The sequence below is a fragment of the Ahaetulla prasina genome, chromosome 1 (genome assembly GCF_028640845.1).
Source record: "Ahaetulla prasina isolate Xishuangbanna chromosome 1, ASM2864084v1, whole genome shotgun sequence".
NCBI lineage: Eukaryota > Metazoa > Chordata > Lepidosauria > Squamata > Colubridae > Ahaetulla > Ahaetulla prasina.
In genome coordinates this window covers 23,470,749-23,491,506 of record NC_080539.1, presented here as the reverse complement: position 1 = coordinate 23,491,506, position 20,758 = coordinate 23,470,749, and the positions used below count along the sequence as shown (strand labels likewise).

The following is a 20,758-nucleotide window of genomic DNA, read 5'->3' as shown; positions in this document are numbered from 1 at the left end:
GGGTTTTGTCTCAATCTTTAGGGAAGAGCATCTGAGTTTTGCCACTCCTTGATCAAGCTCTTCATAAGCCCTCCCTGAAGTAGTAATAATAATCCTGATGTGGGCATATCTCCAACGCAAAAGAGACGACAAAAACAACAAACCCTCTAACCCCGGGCACTGAAGCCAGAGAGCTCCTACACTCACCCAGAACTTGGGGGAGGGCCCACAGTTCCTTCCAAAGTGCCACCAAATTGTAATTATTAATCCTTCCAAGGGCTAAAAATAAAATTAATTTAAACAATGAAGATAAAATTTAGATTTGCTCTGCATTCTACCTAATTCTTTAACTATCAAGGCACCTGTAAGGATGTTGGAGGGATGATGGATAAAAAAAATAAATATTAAGATCTATTTTCAAAGCTACCAACTTTTTAAAACCATCTCTACGGAAACCTCCGGTTCCTTTTCCTTCTTGGAATGTAACCCTTGGCAGTCTGCTCAGAGATCAAATGGGGCCCTGGGTCCAAGAGTTAGCCTTCCTGTATCAATCAGCTTGTTCCCTTTTGTCAATACATCACTGGTAGCATTTGGCCTACTTTTGGTAGCCTTCCTCAGTCGGGTGCCCAGGTATATTGCTCGAGTTTCTTCTTCTCCCACCATGGGAAGACACAAGAGCCAGTTGGAAAAGTTTGATTTGGCTCACATTCCCTCCCCTCAAATTTTGTGATATATGGAGAATGAAATTATAGACATGGCCCCTCTTACCTGTGGCTGCATCGGTGAATGATTCTTTGTAGTCCTCTACCACTAATGTAGTGATTGGCATAATGGTGGTCGTTGTCCCTAGCCCTGTTGAGACACAATAATAAAAAAAGGGTTGGCCATGCCAAGTCAATGTGCCAGCAACAGATTTCCAACTTGTTGTTCTGCTAAGGCAAGGGTCTGCAAACTTGGCTCTTTTAAGACTTGTGGACTTCAACTCCCAGAGTTCCTCAGCCAGCTTTGCTGGCTGAGGAACTCAGGGAGTTGAAGTCCACAAGTCTTAAAAGAGCCAAGTTTGCAGACCCCTGTGCTAAAGAGTTAACTCCATCAATCCATTTCCGGTCAACTATATTTTGCTCATTAAAATATTAAATGAAAAGCAATTGATGGGTTACTTCAATTATTTCTAAGAATTCTGTGAGATGTAAGACCCAAATATTTTAATCCTTCACTATTCATAAACCAGTCTGGTTCACAAAATCAAAGGTTCATTGGAGATAAAATGAAGAAAAATAAAAAGCAGTTGCAAGCGCGGCCTCTTAGACCAGTGATGGGTTTCAAATTTTTTTACTACCAGTTCTGTGGGTGTGGCATGGCTTGGTGGGCATGGCAGGGGAAGGATACTGTAAAATCTCCATTCCCTCCCCAATCCAGGGGAAGGTTACTGCAAAATCTCCATTTCCTCCTGATCAGCTAGGACTTGGGAGGCAGAGAATAGATGGGGGTGGGGCCAGTCAGAATTTTTACTACCGGTTCTCCGAACTACTCAAAATTTCCGCTACCGGTTCTCCAAAACTGGTCAGAACCTGCTGAAACCCACCTGTGTCTTAGACCCTTCCCAAATAGATTGAGTTCAAAGAGCACAAGAAGCAGTTTTCAAGCTACACATTTTATACTCCTACACAATGCACACCATGCCTAAGAAACTCCCCCCTAACCCTCTTATTCTATTAAGTCATTTCTTTAAGTCATTTCATCTTCTAAAGGGTCATCATGACAATTTCTCTGGAGGAACAGATATCTTATCTTGTTTACTAGTAGCTTCGTCCTGGGTGGATGTTCCTAGCTAACTGAATTGTGATCTTGCCTTGGACGTATGTTCCTGTCTTCCAAGAAAGATTTTTAGCAAGTCATCAGTACTGTTTCACTAAATACAATCTGTGGTCATTTTACGACAGTAAGAACAACATAGCTTTTTAATACATTACACTTTATAAAAGAGTAACTTATTATTCATTTCCGTCAACTCTAAAAATAAGGGAAAAGGCAAAGGTTGGTTTCCTTCAACCTAGCCTCTGGAAATCTTATAATAGATCTCTCTGCATGCCGAACAAAATTACACAAATTAATTAACTACATCTTATCCAGCAAGTTGGGTGAATCCAGTTGTGTGATCAATGCCTGGCTCAATATGGCATGTGACTCCAGAAAACTGGGTTAATTACCTTTGCTAATTATAGAAAACACTGCGGTGAGAACATATATTAACATATGATGTTAAACTATTTAACACTACCAACAATACGGTCACCCTTCAAAAATACCTTGACTATGTATCGGAATGGTCAAAAATTTGGCAACTCCAAATCTCAACCAGCAAATGCTCTGTCTTACACATTGGTAAAAAGAATCAGAACACTAAATACAAACTCGATGGACATTACCTTGTAGATGACCCTTACCCGTTAAAGACCTTGGAGCTTTCATATCAAACAATCTAAGTACCAAAGCCCACTGCAACTACATCACCAAAACGGCTTTAAGAGTTGTAAACTTAATCTTGCGTAGCTTCTTCTCCAGAAAGATTACACTACTAACCAAAGCATACAAAACATTTGCTAGACCAATTCTTGAATACAGCTCGCCTGTCTGGAACCCATACCTCATTTTGGACATTAATGCAATTGAGTGCGTCCAGAAATATTTTACAAGAAGAGTTCTCCACTCCTCTGATCACAACAAAATACCTTATGCCACCAGACTTGAAATCCTGGGTTTAGAAAATTTAGAACTCCGCCACCTTCGGCACTACCTGAGTTTAACTCATAGAATCATCTGCTACAATGTCCTTCCTATTGAAAACTATTTCAGCTTCAACCGCAACAATACACGAGCACACAATAGATTTAAATTTAAAGTGAACCGCTCCAATCTTGATTGCAGAAAATATGACTTCAGTAACAGAGTTGTTAATGCCTGGAATGCACTACCTGACTCTGTGGTCTCTTCTCAAAATCCCCCAAGTTTTAACCAAAAACTATCTACTATTGACCTCACCCCATTCCTAAGAGGTCTGTAAGGGGCATGCATAAGAGCACCAGCATGCCTACCGTCCCTGTCCTAGTGTTCCCTTTGACTATATCAAATTCGTATAGTTATTTCATGCTTATGCTTATATATACTGTTGTGACAAATAAATAAATAAAATAAAATAAAATAAAATATCCAGAGTCATTTCTATGCCTAGTTCAAGACGCACAGTTTTTTGACTCACAAACCTCTGCTTTGACATGACTTGAGATCTTGACAGTTCAAGGGCTGCAATTGTCTATGAATGACTGCCATGGAAGACTTACTTTCTTACCAGTAAAAGAAGGTAGGAACCAAACACGAGTTCATTTCTACCATTGTATTCCATCTTGAGAATCTTCTTTCTTCATGGATACCCTGTTCTAGGCAAGTTCTGTGTTTTCATTTTGATCATATGTTAAAACCTTTCCATTTTGACAGAGAAGTATTCTGCAAATAGGTACCCTCCAAATGAATTGGGATTGTCATTCCCAGAATTCCCAAACTGGCAAAGCCAAATTTAGTTTTTGTTTAGATATTTATTTATTTCAACTCATTCTCTGGATCGATCCGGAACTCTGTTATTGACAGCAGAGGCCTTCAGGAAAGCCTGGCCGGCTGCAGAAGAAGTTCCTGAAGGCCTCTGACAGCAAAAAGGAGGCCGGGGGCAACATGCCAGAGGTGGGTTTCAGCAGGTTCTGACCAGTTCTGGAGAACCGGTAGCGGAAATTTTGAGCAGTTCAGAGAACCGGTAGTAAAAATTCTGACTGGCCCCGCCCCCATCTATTCTCTGCCTCCCAATTCCCAGCTGATTGGGAGGAAATAGGGATTTTGCAGTATCCTTCCCTTGGAGTGGGGAGGGAATGGAGATTTTACAGTATCCTTCCCATGCCACACCCACCAAGCCATGCCACGCCCACCAAGCAATACCCCCAGAACCGGTAGTACAAATTTTTGAAATCCACCACTGCAACACGCGCAAGTGAGGTGAGTCAGTGGATGACACCCTCACCCCCAAAAATAAGCCCTAATGTGTCTTTCGGAGCCCCCAAAAATATAAGACAGGGTCTTATTTTCAGGGAAACATGGGTAGTTCAAAATCCCTCTGGGAGCTGCCTGCCTTGTCTAGGTGGTTGAGGTGTCTTTTCCAATTTGCTCACCAGAGCAGACGACCCCAGCATCTTCATGGTGACCACAGTTATGGATGCCCCAACCAAGGCTGAAACAGGCTGAGAGTTGTGGCTCGTTTCCATCGCAATTCACATTATCTAGGAGGATGCGCCCAGTGCCGTAGCCAAAGTAGGCGTTGGTCCTGTAGGCCACCGCACGACCACAGTCCATCTGCTTGCACACCACATTGGCATCATGTAGCTCCCATTCATCATCGCACACAGTGCCCCAGTTTCCTTTGTAGAATATCTCCACTCGGCCTTGGCAGGGGTTCGCCCCGTTCACCAACCGGATTCTCCCATCACCTGAAAGAGACCAGAGGATCACCCAACCATCTGCCTTGCTCTGTTTATCACTTTTTTTTTTTATTCAAAAAGTTTTACAAAAATTTTTCCCTTCCCCCTCTCCCCTCCTTCACAACCCCCGACTTCCCGGAACGAACACAAGGTATAGTTAAAATAAAACAAACATATGCTAAAAATTTTCATCCCAACTTAATTATACCCTACAATCATCAATTCCTAACTTCCCCAAAACAATCAAAATAATACATCATAATCATTCAAAACAGTCTGATAACTCTTAGTCTGATATCTACGTTGAATATAGTCAATCCATTTTTCCATTCCTTTAAGTATCTTTCTTGTATTGTCTTTCAAAAGGCTGATATCTTCGCCATCTCAGCCAAATTGGCAACCTTCAATATCCATTCTTCTATTGTAGGTACTTCTTTTTTCTTCCAATATTGTCCTATTAGTAATCTTGCTGCTGTTATTAGATTTAAAATCAATTTAGTCTCAATTACTGTACAATCCGTAATAATTCCCAACAAAAAAAATTGCGGCAGGAACTTTATCTTCTTTTTCAAAACATTTTGTAAGATCCACCAAATTTTTATCCAAAAGGCCTTTATATCCTTACAAGTCCACCAAATGTGAAAATATGTAGCGTCATCACAATTACATCTCCAACATTTTGCTTGCATATCTGGATACATACACGATAATTTTTTAGGATCTAAATGCCATCTATAAAACATTTTATAAAAATTTTCCCTCAAATTCTGTGCCTGCGTGAATTTAACATTTCTAACCCAAATTTTTTCCCAAGTTTCCAATAATATTGGCTCCTGAATTCTGTTTATCACTTTTGAGAGCAAGAATGAGTGCTTTTTATGGAAGAGGCAGAGATGCCTACTAAAAAACAAACAAACCAAGAAGACCTGAGGGGGGGAAAAAACCTATTATTGAGGCGAAACTATTATGCAATGTTTCAATTTTCTCCACTGCCATGGTTGACTTTTTCTAATAAGAAAAAGAAACCAAACCAAAAAAAAAAGGCCAGTAGCAGTGAATTGATCATCTGAACTCTCTCATCCTGTGGTATAAAATTCCACGAACAAGGCAGAAAATTGCAATGGCTATTGAGTGCCTGTAGTAAAAAGTTATTACAGCTATCAGATACCACTCTATCCAAGCCTAAGTAAATACATCTGAAATAAATGAGTACTTTTCCCTAGCTTCTACCGGTATTTTTCTCCTTTTCGGATGTCGGCTGGCGGCCCCCAGAGGGAGGGCCTTCTCTGTGGGGGCTCCTACCCTGTGGAATGAGCTTCCCCCTGGACTCCGACAATTGTCTGACCTTAGGACCTTTTGCCGCGAACTTAAAACCTATTTGTTCCGTCTCGCTGGACTGGCTTGATTTTTTAAAAATTTTTTAATTTGATTAATTGGGGTTTTAAATTTTTAATAATTTATAGGGTGTAATTGTGTTTTAGTTTTGGCCAATTGAATGAGTTTTTTAAGGGTTGTTTTTTAATATTGTCTGTTTTCCTGTATTTTAACTGGCTGTTCACCGCCCTGAGTCCCTCGGGAGAAGGGCGGTCTATAAATTAAAATATTATTATTATTATTATTATTATTATTATTATTATTATTATTATTATTATTATTATTATTATTATTATTATTATTATTATTATTATTATGCTGTCCACCATATGCTACTTGTTAGATTATAAGGCCCCAGAGACAAATATCCTTTCCTTCCTTTTCCAGACATACACTTGCAAAAATAAATAAGCAAGCCAGTTAAAGATGATTTCTTAAGTAAATCTAGAAAGCGCTTACTTTTCTTATCTTTTAATGGAGCTGTGGTTGTTTTGCTGGCAGGATCTTTTGCCGATTGTGTGGGGAGCAGTTCTACAAAGACAGAAAAAACAGATGCATGAAGATCAAGAAAACTATAGAATAATTATACCAACACCATGGCTGTGTTGCCACGCCCCCATCTCTTCTGTACATGCAAAGCCCTATAACTTCTATTCTATTTGCTAGCACTGATGGTGATACCTGGCTTGGTAATGAAATGTCTGCAAGAAAACCACCAAACACAGAGAGCACCATAACGATCCTACAACTTCTATTTTAAATTACAGTTGGTTTTTGTTTTTTTTTTGTTTACATTTATACCCCGCCCTTCTCCGAAGACTCAGGGCGGCTTACAATGTATAAGGCAATAGTCTCATTCTATTTGTATATTTTTTACAAAGTCAACTTGACGTGATGGATTTACTCAACCTTCCCAAACTTGTGCCCTTCAAATATATTTCAAGAACCTCAAGTTTTACTCCATCTGAAAGACACCAATTGGAGAAGATTGATGTAAAAAAAAAAAAAACTAAAAAAAGAAGAAGCTCAGCTCTATGCTCCCCTTAGAAATAGTATTCAATCCATAGGCCATGTTACTATTATTATTTATTCTGGTGACATCTAGGCTTTTAACTGACATATCTGGTATTTCAGGGGTAGATAATGTGACATATCACATATGCCTAGAAATACATCTCAAGGTGCCACAATGAAAGCGAGTTTGACACCCCTGCTCTAGACTGATGCCTTCAACCACTACACCAAACTGGCGCTCCTTAGCATCAAAACCAACCTTACCGTTACGTTTCATTCACACATGCACCAGCCTCAAGAATATTTTCTGACAAAAGTTATACTCACAACGTCAGTCTCTATATGCAGTCAGCCCAACACATTGGGCCCCGTGCCCTCAAAAGTTGCCTGCCCCATCCTGTGCCAGCTGTCCTGCTCATTTTAGTTCGTTCTGATCTCCTTTTGCACTACAACTGTTCCTGATCTACTCAAAGCAGCTGTTTAAAAATGCTCTGAACGTAGAATTCTCCTTTGCTTCTAAAGCTACTATTACTCAGCCGCTCTTTTAATGAAGGCTTCATCCTTTTTATCTATCAATTGATGAAAGCCCAGACTGAACCAGCTGCACTTTCTTTAATGAGAACATTGTAGCAGAAGAGGGGAGGGAAAAAAAAGGAGACGGATAGCATCTTTTTCTGACTAACACATTTTATTAAAAGGCATAAACTTTCCTGAGCTGCACCATATAGCTCTGAATGATATTTTATACTTGGAAAATATGCTACCAAACTCTTCCTGATTCCTTAATGAGAATGGAAGTCCTAGTTCGAGCGTTCTCTTTTAAGAGATGCTTAGGAAAATACAGCATTTGGAACTGGTAGAGGGTCAAACGTTTCTTGACTGAAACTGCAAAATTGGTGAAATCACCAACACTTCAGTGGCAAAAGAGCCCAACGCTGATAGCAGATGCTCTGAACTCTCTGCCACTTCCAGCCTTGAAATGAACAGAGGATTATCCGTTGAAGATCTGGTTTAAAGAGAAAGACCAGATTCATCTAATGCACTAAGCCAAAATGAAACCCACATTATGGCATAGTGCAGGGGTCTGGTTCTTTTAAGACTTGTGGACTTCAACTCCCAGAGTTCCTCAGTCAGCAAAGCTTAGAAATAATTGAAGTAACCCACCGATTGCTTTTCATTTAATATTTTAATGAGCAAAATATAGTTGACCGGAAATGGATTGATGGAGTTAACTCCTTAGCACAGGGGGTCTGCAAACTGGCTGAGGAACTCTGGGAGTTGAAGTCCACAAGTCTTAAAAGAGCCAAGTTTGCAGACCCCTGGCATAGTGCATTGTATGATGTTTCTGGTAGTGACTGGGGCACAGGCTGTCCTCAATTTACAACCATTGTTTAGCGACTCTTTGAAGTAACTATGGCATTGAAAAAAGTGACTTATGACTAACAGATTAACAGAATTGGAAGGGACCTTGTAGGTCATCTAGTCCAGGGGTCTCCAACCTTGGCAACTTTAAGACTTCTGGGAGTTGAAGTCCACAAATCTTAAAGTTACCAAGGTTGAAGACCCCTGGTCTAGTCTAAACCCCTGCCCAAGCAGGAGACCCTACACCGTTTCTGACAGATGGCAATCCAGTCTCTTCTTGAAAGCCTCCAGTGATGAAGCTCCCACAACTTCTGAAGGCAACTTCTGTTCCATTGGTTGATTGCTCTCACTGTCAGAAAATTTCTCATTATTCAGTTCTTGAATGTACAACTGTTGCAGCCTTCCCAGTCACGTGATCAAAATTTGGGTGCTTGGCAATTGGCATGTATTTCAAAGGTTGCAGTGTCCTGGGGACATGTGATTGCCATTTGCAACCTTCCCAGCCTGCTTCCGCTAAACAAAGTCAATGGAAGAAGCTGGATTTGCTTAACTGTGTGATACTTTTTTTTATTTGCATTTATATCCCGCCCTTCTCCGAAGACTCAGGGTGGCTTACACTATGTCAAGCAATAGTCTTCATCCATTTGTATATTATATACAAAGTCAAATTATTGCCCCCAACAATCTGGGTCCTCATTTTACCTACCTTATAAAGGATGGAAGGCTGAGTCAACCTTGGGCCTGGTGGGGCTTGAACCTGCAGTAATTGCAAGCAGCTGTTTAAAATGCTCTGAACGTAGAATTCTCCTTTGCTTCTAAAGCTACTATTACTCAGCCACTCTTTTAATGAAGGCTTCATCCTTTTTATCTATTAATTGATGAAAGCCCAGACTGAACCAGCTGCACTTTCTTTAATGAGAACATTGTAGCAGAAGAGGGGAGGAAAAAAAAGGAGACGGATAGCATCTTTTTCTGACTAACACATTTTATTAAAAGGCATAAACTTTCCTGAGCTGCACCATATATAGCTCTGAATGACATTTTATACTTGGAAAATATGCTACCAAACTCTTCCTGATTCCTTAATGAGAATGGAAGTCCTAGTTCGAGCGTTCTCTTTTAAGAGATGCTTAGGAAAATACAGCATTTGGAACTGGTGGAGGGTCAAACGTTTCTTGACTGAAACTGCAAAATTGGTGAAATCACCAACACTTCACTGGCAAAAGAGCCCAACGCTGATAGCAGATGCTCTGAACTCTCTGCCGCTTCCAGCCTTGAAATGAACAGAGGATTATCCGTTGAAGATCTGGTTTAAAGAGAAAGACCAGATTCATCTAATACACTAAGCCAAAATGAAACCCACATTATGGCATAGTGCAGGGGTCTGGTTCTTTTAAGACTGGTGGACTTCAACTCCCAGAGTTCCTCAGTCAGCAAAGCTTAGAAATAATTGAAGTAACCCACCGATTGCTTTTCATTTAATATTTTAATGAGCAAAATATAGTTGACCGGAAATGGATTGATGGAGTTAACTCCTTAGCACAGGGGGTCTGCAAACTGGCTGAGGAACTCTGGGAGTTGAAGTCCACAAGTCTTAAAAGAGCCAAGTTTGCAGACCCCTGGCATAGTGCATTGTATGATGTTTCTGGTAGTGACTGGGGCACAGGCTGTCCTCAATTTATAACCATTGTTTAGCGACTCTTTGAAGTAACTATGGCATTGAAAAAAGTGACTTATGACTAACAGATTAACAGAATTGGAAGGGACCTTGTAGGTCATCTAGTCCAGGGGTCTCCAACCTTGGCAACTTTAAGACTTCTGGGAGTTGAAGTCCACAAATCTTAAAGTTACCAAGGTTGAAGACCCCTGGTCTAGTCCAAACCCCTGCCCAAGCAGGAGACCCTACACCGTTTCTGACAGATGGCAATCCAGTCTCTTCTTGAAAGCCTCCAGTGATGAAGCTCCCACAACTTCTGAAGGCAACTTCTGTTCCATTGGTTGATTGCTCTCACTGTCAGAAAATTTCTCATTATTCAGTTCTTGAATGTACAACTGTTGCAGCCTTCCCAGTCACGTGATCAAAATTTGGGTGCTTGGCAATTGGCATGTATTTCAAAGGTTGCAGTGTCCTGGGGACATGTGATTGCCATTTGCAACCTTCCCAGCCTGCTTCCGCTAAACAAAGTCAATGGAAGAAGCTGGATTTGCTTAACTGTGTGATACTTTTTTTTATTTGCATTTATATCCCGCCCTTCTCCGAAGACTCAGGGCGGCTCACACTATGTCAAGCAATAGTCTTCATCCATTTGTATATTATATACAAAGTCAACTTATTGCCCCCAACAATCTGGGTCCTCATTTTACCTACCTTATAAAGAATGGGCCTGGTGGGGCTTGAACCTGCAGTAATTGCAAGCAGCTGCTGTTAATAATAGACTGTCTTAGCAGTCTGCGCCACTCAAAGACCCCTAACCATTCACTTAACCACCGTGGCAACAAAGGTTGTAAAGTCAGGGTGACTCACTTAATAACCACCTTGCTCACTTACAGAAATTTTGGTTCCAATGTCGTAGGTCAAGGATCAGCTGTATTCCCTTTCAAGAGATATATTAAAACCTATACCTCAGTGGTAAAATGTAAAATTTGTTACTACCAGTTCTGTGGGCGTGGCTTGGTGGTGGTGGGTGTAATGTGACTGGGTGGGCGTGGCCAACTTTTTTTTTTTACTTTTAAAAGCATTTTTTTCAGCCAAAGAAAAAATGCTTTTAAAAGTTTTTTTTAAAAAACTGATGATTGCGCAGCTCAGCTGGGCATGGGGGGGAGGGCAGGGATTTTTGCTACCGGTTCTCCAAAATACCCGCCCCATCGCTACCGGATCAGGCGATCCGGTCTGAACCGGGAGCATTTCACCCCTGCTATACCTGTTCTGACTTTCAAATACGACTTCAATAATCTGTAATTTCTGGATTTATATTTTTTAAAAATTATTGATCTATTTCTAATAGATTACATCCAATGGGGAGGGGCTTTAGGACCACCAAACGAAAGTTGATGGGCTGCATGTGACCTCCAACTACACATGTTGCAACTCTTTTTGCAGAAGACACACACACACACACAAAAGAAGATTCAAATCTCATTCAGCTATAGAGTTTGCCTGGATAACTTTGGTCTAAGGATTATTCTGTGGGATTTTTTTAAAAGAAGGTGTGTGTGTGGGGGGGAAAGACTCTATACAGATAGTCCTCGACTTACGACCACAACGGAGCCCAACATTTCTTTTGCCAACCAAGACAGCTGTTAAGTGAATTTTGCCCCATTTTATGATCTTTCATGCCACAGTTGTTAAGTGAATCACTGCAATTGTTACATTAGTAGTAAAACAGTTGTTAAGTGAACCTGGCTTCCCCACTGACTTTGCTTGTAGGAAGGTCGCGATCATGTAACCCCTGCAACAGTTGTAAATATGAACCAGTTGCTAAGCATCTGAATTTTGATCACATGACCACGGGGGGGGGCTGCAATGGTCCTAAGGGTGAAAAAAAAGCCATAAGTCAGTTTTTTCCAGTGCCGTAGTAACTTTTAATAAATTTAATAAATGAACTGTTGCAAGTCAAGGACTACCTGCATTCAGCACCACAATCTCCTGAAGGAAAGACACTTGAAACCTACCACAAATGTTGAATCAATAAACAAATGAATCGGGTTGGAGGGTCCGCTTTGACACCAATCCCTTCCCCACCACCACTGCAATCCATCAGGCCCAAACCTTTGTACCATTACACATGACGGCCACATCTTCATAGTGGTAGCAGTTGTGGATGCCCCATCCATGGCTGCTGCACTCACTGAGGGCTGCCTCTCTTCCTTTGCAGTCCACATTGTCTAGAAAAATGGGTCCTTGCCCTCTGCCAAAAGAAAGGGCAGGTGGCATGCCGATGGCATGGCTACAACCGAGTTGGCGGCACACCACGTTGGCATCCACAATGTCCCAGTCGTCATCACACACTGTGCCCCAGGTATTGTTGTAGAAGATCTCCACCCGTCCCTGGCACCGGGTGCGTCCATTGACCAGCCGTACCTCTGGAAGGAAGAGGGCAGAGCTACTGTCATGAAGAACTCAAGAAGAAGGACTTTAGCCGGGGAGGAACAGTTGCATCATGGCTTGTGAGCAACTAAGGTAGGGTCAGGCAAATCATCCAGAGATAATTTTACATAGTGGAATCAGTGGTGGGTTTTTTTACTACCGGTTCTGTGGGTGTGGTTTGGTGGGCGTGGCATGGCATGGCTTGGTGGGCATGGCATGGCTTGGTGAGCGTGGCAGGGGAAGGTTACTGCAAAATCCCCATTTCCTCCCAATCAGCTAGGACTTGGGAGGCAGAGAATAGATGGGGGCGGGGCCAGTCAGAATTTTTACTACCGGTTCTCTGAACTACTCAAAACTTCCACTACCGGTTCTCCAAAACTGGTCAGAACCTGCTGAAACCCACCTCTGATTGGAGTTCAAAATCCAAACGGTGCACTGGATTGGCACCAAAAAGTTAAAGCAGGGCCACGACAAAAATTGTACTTAATTTAGATAAACAACAATAATAATTAAAGCACAGGAACAAAATTCTACCCTGGAACTTTCCAATCTCAAAATGGGCCACTCTGAGTCTTCTGAAAGTAGCTGGACACAAAAACAAATGTCAGGGTTGGAATATTCTGTGACAGGATATTTTGCATATCCTGTTTATGAAATGCAGTTGATATAATTATTCTCTGCATGCTGAAGATTTCTCCCTTCTGAGTCCATTCAACTAATAGTTCTACCAGGAGCAGCTTGTAGTTTTTGAAGCATCCATTCAAATCTTTCGGGGTGGTCATTCAAGAACATTAAGGGTTATATTGCACCCTGAGGCATTATTGGGCTAAGAGAAAGTAGATCTGCTAAAATGAAAAGTTATCTAGAACAGGGGTCTCCAACCTTGGCAACTTTAAGACTTGTGGACTTCAACTCCCAGAATTCTTCAGCCAGCAAAGCAAAGCTGGCTGAGGAATTTTGGGAATTGGAGTCCACAAGTCTTAAAGTTGCCAAGGTTGGAGACCTCTGATCTAGAATATAGATACAGCCCATTAAAAGTTCAAATTCTTCTTGGACTGAACCCACCAAGGGAAAGAATTATGGTGGCTGCTAGGTTTAGAGCCCCAAACTTTGTGGATCATATTTCTTCAGGCGAACTATCAGACTTCCACAGACAGAGCGTCTATGGAGATTCTCAATCATCCAGGTCATGGTTGCCCCAAAGGTGCTCTTTTCAAAAGCCAATGGATTTTTGTGTGGTTTTTTTTTTCTTGAAGACATTTTGCTACTCAATCCAAGAAGCTTCTTCAATTCTGGCTGAATGGTGGAGAATGGAATCCTTCCATTCTCCACCATTCAGTCAAAACTGGAAAAGCTTTTTGGATGAGAAGCAAAACGTCTTGAAGGGAAAAACACCCAAAAAGTTCAGTTGCCTTTGGAAAAAAGCACCTTTGGGACTACAGATGGAGTATTTCAATAAATGATGGTTTCTCTGGCTTGGTCTAACTGTCCAGACTGCACAACATCTGTTATCAATTACAACCTGCTGTGTTATAATTCTCAGGCATGCTTTCTGGCTCTCATCTTGCAACTCTGATTTCTTAGTCTCACATATAATGTCTAGTTTCAACTTGATGATTTTCTACATTCAACCTGTCTCTCGAAGCATTCTCTCAGCTGGCCTTGGGTCTGGGCCTCTACAATTGCCCAACCTCAAGGCATGGCAACCATCAATTGGGAGGAAAATACCCAGCATGTTCTGGTGCCCAACCACAGCTTAAAGTACACATTCTTGAAAGGGAATTTTTGGGATATGCAATTGAGCATCATTGGTTCCTGTTTTTATGTCCACCTGTTAGCAATAGCACTAAGACTTATATACAGCTTCATAGTGATTTACAGCTCTTTCTAAGTAGTTTACAGAGTCAGCACATTGCCCTCAACAATCTGGGTCCTCATTTTATTGACCTTCGGAGGATGGAAGGCTGAGTCAACCTTGAGCTGGTCAGAACTGAACTCCCGGCTGTGGGCAGAGTTAAGCAGGAATACTGCATTCTAACCACACTGTGCCATCACAACTGTTACAGCTGTTACTACTGGCACCGCTAAGATGCCTAGGGACAGCTGCTAACTTTATGCCCATTATGAATCAGTTGGGCTCACAGATGCAATGAACCATCACTTTCTTGCTAAGGGTCAATTCTCACTGAAGTAATCAAGTTGAATGTTACCGCAAATTGTTTTCCATTAGAAGAACTTTCTATTCTAAGGCCAGTTTCAAGATAACGAAGAAGGCTATTTTAACACCTGGTTATCAGGCTGAGCTTTAACCGTACAAGTCAAGCATTTACTTTGGTGAAATATATTTCACTTTGAATTACTGTAACTATTTCCTAATTGGCATCAGTATAGATAAACTAGCTTTTATTCATTTGATCAAACTTCCTGAGCTTCCAACGAAACCTGTACAGTACAATTGCCAGGTTAGAAATTTGACAAAATGTAATTGATTGATTATGCAACTTCAGGTTGTGCTGAATTTTAGCCATTACATTGGTAGATTGGCAGAAGGACTTAACATGGAATTTACTGATAAAAGTTGCCTGTGAAGAGGTAGAGGGGAAATAGCATTTCTTACAGTTCTAAGAAATAGCAAATGGCACATTCACAAACACACACCCAGCAAAACTAGGGAGTCCAAAGTTGCAAATATTAAAATAGAAAGTTTTCTGTTTTAGTTGCCCTTCAGAAAAGCAGGAAGAAAAATCATCTATTGAAAGAATGACATTGTAGGAAACAGAGCTGGAAGGGGATGGGTATTGATGCTCAATCAGCACAGAGGCCAGATATGGAAGAGACTTTAAAATTCTATATGCATCTCCATATAACAAAGTCTCACCTGGAATGGTCATCGGTGCAGCCCCAGTGCTGCCAGCTGCAACAACAAAATAATAATAATAATATAAGTTCATGCAAATTCAATTATATCCCAATTTCAGGGCATTGAACCTGGACATCCTTCTCTATCTGCTAACTTTCAGGTGTGCTGAGACTTGCAACAGGCTGTATAACCATTTGTCTAAAATTCTTCAGCAAATCCTCCACCAAACAGTCTTACAAGCTCGGAGTTCCCTTCCAACTCAAGGATTCTAATGAATCACATTCCAGAATCCCCATCCTGTAGGATGACAGGGAATTCAGGGACCTGTTAATCCCAACACAAGGGTAAGCAACAAGATTGGGTTGGACTTCTGGGTGCTGAAATCCACACATCTATGTATGTGTGTGTGTGTGTGTGTGTGTGTGTGTGTGTGTAGGTCTTTGGTTATTCGGGTTTTCTCCCGCGTAAAATTGGAAGTGTCTTTTTTTTTTCCATAAAAAAGTTTTATTTTTACAATCATGTCAAACAACTCATTCAATGTACAGTTATATACAATTAGTCGGGCCTGCCCAGTCACCACCACCCTTTTTAACACTCTTCCCTCTTCTACCTTCTTCTACTTTCCAGACCTTCCTCTCCTTCTCTTATCTACATCCTCTCCTCCCTCCACCCTACACTCCTTCTCCCTCTTCTACCCCTCTTCCTTCCTCTTCTCCTCTTTCCTACCTCCTACTCTCTCCTCTTTTCTCCCTCCCCACCGTTCTGGGATGGGTTTGGGTTTGAATCTGGTGAGGATGATTGGTGGTGGCGTTGTGTGTTATCCTGGGTCCGGTGTCAATTTTCGTGGCTGGGACTCGTTTGTTGACTAAGGCTAGTTTCCAGATGTCTGGTAGGTGGGAGGTGTCATCCCGTTTGTTCATGTTGTGGGGGTGTTTCTCTATTTTGATGGTTTCCATAATTATTCTCTTGTTATAGTGTTCAGTTTTGGAGATTAATTAAGCAAAGGATGGAAACTAATTAAGGAAAGATCCAACCTAGAACTAAGGAGGAAATTCCTGGAAGTTAGAACAATTAATCATTGGAATAGCTTGCCTTCAGAAGTTGTGAATGCTCCAGCAATGGAAGTTTTTAAGAAGAGATTGGACAACCGTTTGCCTGAAATGGTATAGGGTTTCCTGGTGAGCATGGGGTTGAGCTAGAATCCATCCAAGGTCCCCTCCAACTCTGTTATTCTGTTATTCCTAGAAAAGTCAGGATGGTGGTTGCCATCATAAAATTGAAACCCCTTCCTTTTATCTGCAGATTCAATAAATGAGCAGAGTTTCGATGAGGTGGTTGTGAAGCCCATCTTGACTTTTTGACCCCCATAGACTCTTCCCCCCCCCCCACATTTCTAAGATGCAATTGTTGTCATCAGGTCTAGAAGGCCTAGAAGGTCTAGAAGTAGGGTTTCCTGCTTGAGCAGTTGAACTAGAAGGCCTCCAAGGTCAAGCACTGGGCTTATTGTTGGGGGAGGGGCAGTGGTGGTATTAAAACATTTTTTACTATCGGTTCTGTGGGCATGGCTTGGTGGGCGTAGCAGGGGAAGGATACTGCAAAATCCCTATTCCCTCCCCAATCCAGGGGAAGGTTACTGCAAAATCCCCATTCTTCCTGATCAGCTGGGACTTGGGAGGCAGAGACTAGATGGGGGGGGCGGGGCCAGTCAGACTTTTTACTACCGGTTCTCCGAACTACTCAAAATTTCTGCTACCGGTTCTCCAGAATTGGTTAGAACCTTCTGAATACCACCTCTGGCAGTGGGGGGGAGGCATAAAAGCCAGAAAATGTGTGAGGCTATGTTTTTCAAAGATATACTAGGGTATTTTTTTCCATTTCTAACTGTGATATTTTTACTTTGGGGCTTATACTATCTTTTTCATGTTTCTGATCTCAGTGTGGTAGGAAATTATGCTGTCATTGATTGCAATGATGGTTAGAGGAGGCTCTGTGGGCTGCAAAAAGGGGATTTAGGCAAATATTGATCGCCTCTGGCCTCATGCCAAGACTGAGCAAAATATTTTCCAACAATGCATTTATTTTATTAATTTTTTTAATCCTGCCTTTTATTGCTTTTTTAAGTATCTCAAGACAACAAACACGATGATATTCTTTTGCCCACAACAACACCTCTGTGAGCTGAGTTGGGCTCAGACAGAATCACTGGACCAAAGTCACCCAATCAGCTTTCATGACTGAGGCAAGACTAGAACTCACAGTCTTTTGGTTGTGCTAAGCCCAAGAAAAACTGCACGCCACTGAATATGGTTGGAGAACAGCAGATGCGGTCTAATTCAAGGCCGCATACACACTTACTTTCTCAGTTTCTAAAACTTCTTGCTATTACCGTGTTTCCCTGAAAATAAGACCTCCCTGGATAATAAGCCCTCCCTCAAAAATAAGTCCTCCCCGAAAATAAGCGCTCCCTGAAAAGATGTAAACGCATGCGCAGCTGGTCCCCGCCAGTTCCTCTGCTTAGGGTTAGGGAGACAGAGATGGAAATCAGGTAAGACGTGCCCCAAAATAATAAGACCTCCCCAAAAATAAGGCCCAGCGCTTATTTCGGGGTTCAAAAAATATAAGACAAGGTCTTATTTTGGGGAAAACTTGGTATTTATTTATTTATTTATTTATTTATTTATCATATTTTTATACTGCCCTTCTCCGAAGACTCAGGGCGGTGTACAGCAAATAAAACATAGATATCAAAAAATTTTAAAATACAATATTCAATTAAAAATCTAATTCAATATGCTGAATATTAAAATTACTGAATAAAAGTTACTAAATAAATTAAAACCCTTAAAAACCCCACTAAAAGCCCTCAAATTAAAAATTTATCATTAGGCCAGCCCTGCTTGGTGAAAGAAGAAGGTTTTGAGCTCGCGCTTAAAGGTCCGAAGATCAGGGAGAAGACGTAGTCCCACAGGTAGATCATTCCACAGGGCCGGAGCCCCTACAGAGAACGCTCTTTCCCTGGGGGCCGCCAGCCAACATTGGTTGGCCGACGGCACCCTAAGGAGGCACTCCCTGTGAGAGCGCACTGGTCGATGGGAGGTAACTGGCGGCAGCCAATTACATAGGATGAGAGCAGCATTTTCTCCTTTATTTTAACCAGGAAAGACTGCTCTCCCCCAATCTTCCAAACAGCTTTTTGGTGGGTGGGAAGCAATAACATCTACACGGAGAAGAACCAGATACTGGCATACAGTTGCATTTGATTCCCCTTTGACTGGAATTTGGGGAACCAAAGTCTATCATAGCTACAAAGCAGTAGGAAGAAAAGGCTCCTGCACATCATCTGACATTCATCCTCTTTCTAAATCCTCATGCCCAGTTCCACCTTCAAGCCCAAAACATTTCAGTTCTACTTTCTCTGCGGGAGAGAATCAGTTTTTACGATTCTGTGCCTATTCAAGATCATGAAACACAGATTAGATGCTTGAGATTTGCATACACATTTTGCATGGTAGCTAACTTGCCCCAGTTCTAAATTTAGACGTTGCATTTGGGAATTTCATATAAAAGTGGAAATGGAAATCTGTTTTCTAATCTTGAACGCAACAAGAAAAGCAAAGGGACGAGAGGGCAACCAACAATTTGAATTTGATTTCTTTTGGATGATCAGGTAGAACAAAGGCACTGCTGTTGTTTACAAAAATTGTTTAGAAGGGGGGCTTAAATGAAGGAAGACAATCTAAGGCTTCAAAAAGATCGTCCCAAAGGTGCTGGACTTCCTTGGACTTCCACTCAGACCAATTGTCAGCAGCATCAACTCGGTCACCTACAACATTGCAAAACATCTAACCACCTTATTGGCTCCTCTGATTGGCAATACCACCCACGATCCATCACATCAACAATTCATAGGATTTCACCAGCAAGGTTTGGAAAAGCTGGACCCGGATGAGACTATGTGACTTCACTTCCCTCTTCACATGCATTCCAGCAACTGAAGCTGTCATGGTAGTGAAGAAACAATTGCTACAAGATACCACCTTAGGTGACAGGACCAATCTCAGCCCAGACCAGTGATGAAATGTAAAATTTGCTACTAACGGTTCTGTGGGCGTGGCTTGGTGGTGGGGGGTAATGTGACTGGGTGGGTGTGGCCAACTTTTTTTTTTTACTTTTAAAAGCATTTTTTCTACAACCTCTTCGGCTGAAGAGGTTGTAGAAAAAATGATTTTAAAGGGTTCTGACTATCCCAGCTGAGCCGCGCGATCATCAGAGGCTTTTTTTTTACTTTTAAAAGCATTTTTTTGGCCGAAGAAAAAATGCTTTTAAAAGTTTTAAAAAAAAACTTTGGATGATTGCGCAGCTCAGCTGGGCAGGGGGGGGGCAGGGATTTTTGCTACCAGTTCTCCGAACCACCCACCACCATCGCTAGTGGATCAGGTGATCTGGTCTGAACCGGGAGCTTTTCACCCCTGGCCCAGACCACATATGTGCCATGCTAGACCTCTGCCTGACTACTACCTATTTTAAATACAATGAATGTTACAAGAAGGTCCAGTTGCCTCTTGAAAACAGCACCTTTGGGATAACCATGACTGGATGACTGAGAATCTCAAAAGACATTTGCTTCAAAAAGATTATTATCATGTGGGACAGAGGAGAAAAAAGGATATGGATTAAAGGACATGGAGGCAAGGAAGGACTTTTGCATCTGCATTGCTAGGAGTGTTCACCTAACTGTACTGATTTGCTTACCATGACAAAAATCAGGCACAATTCATTTAACAACTACCTTGCTTAGCAATGAACAGAATAACAGAGTTGGAAGGGACCTTGGAGGTCTTCTAGTCAAACCCCCTGCTTAGACAGGAAACCCGATTACCATTTCAGACAAATGGTTGCCCAATCTCTTCTTAAAAACCTCCAGTGTTGGAGTATCCACAACCTCTGGAGGCAAGTGTATCACTGATTAATTATTCTGACTTTCAGGAAATTTCTCCTTAGTTCTAGGTTGCTTCTCTCCTTGATTAGTTTCCATCCATTGCTTCTTGTCTTGTTTTCAGGTGCTTTGGAGAATAGGTTGACCCCTTCTCCTTTATGACAGCCCCTGAGATATTGGAACACTGCTATCACGTCAGCCCTAGTCCTTCTTTTCATTAAACTAGACATATCCAATTCCTGCAACTGTTCTTTATATATTTTAGCCTCCACTCCCCTAATCATCTTTGTTCCTCTTCTCTATATTCCTTCTAGAGTCTCAACATCATTTTTATATAGTGGCAACCAAAAATGGGTGCAATGTTCTGGAAATTCTGGTCCCAATCATGGTAATAAATCAAGGACTGCTTGCATTTGTCTATTTATCATCATTTGTATGCTGTCTAATTTCATAACTATGGATGGCATAATAAGAAGCAGCGAAGAAGGACAAGGAGGGGATTACTCACCTGTTAGTAAAAGGAAGAAGAATGGAGCCAGTGTTGGCACGGTCAGTAAGGCAGGTGGTACCCAGAGTCCTGGCTTTTGAACTTTCTTCCTGTAATCTGGCCAAGGTCCAAAGTTCAT

The 20,758-nt window shown here is 41.6% G+C and overlaps 1 protein-coding gene across 1 annotated transcript in view; it reads right to left on the bottom strand.

Annotated features, from left to right (window-relative positions):
- The window catches only part of SSC4D (scavenger receptor cysteine rich family member with 4 domains), a 28,833-nt gene extending 8,075 nt beyond the window's left edge, over positions 1–20,758 (bottom strand). The window contains exons 1-5 of the mRNA XM_058164422.1: positions 20,637–20,758; positions 12,027–12,355; positions 6,333–6,404; positions 4,194–4,508; positions 748–831 (exon numbers count right to left, since the gene is read on the bottom strand). Of these exons, the coding sequence (XP_058020405.1) occupies positions 748–831; positions 4,194–4,508; positions 6,333–6,404; positions 12,027–12,355; positions 20,637–20,758 (922 nt within the window). The remainder of the gene's footprint in view (positions 1–747; positions 832–4,193; positions 4,509–6,332; positions 6,405–12,026; positions 12,356–20,636) is intronic.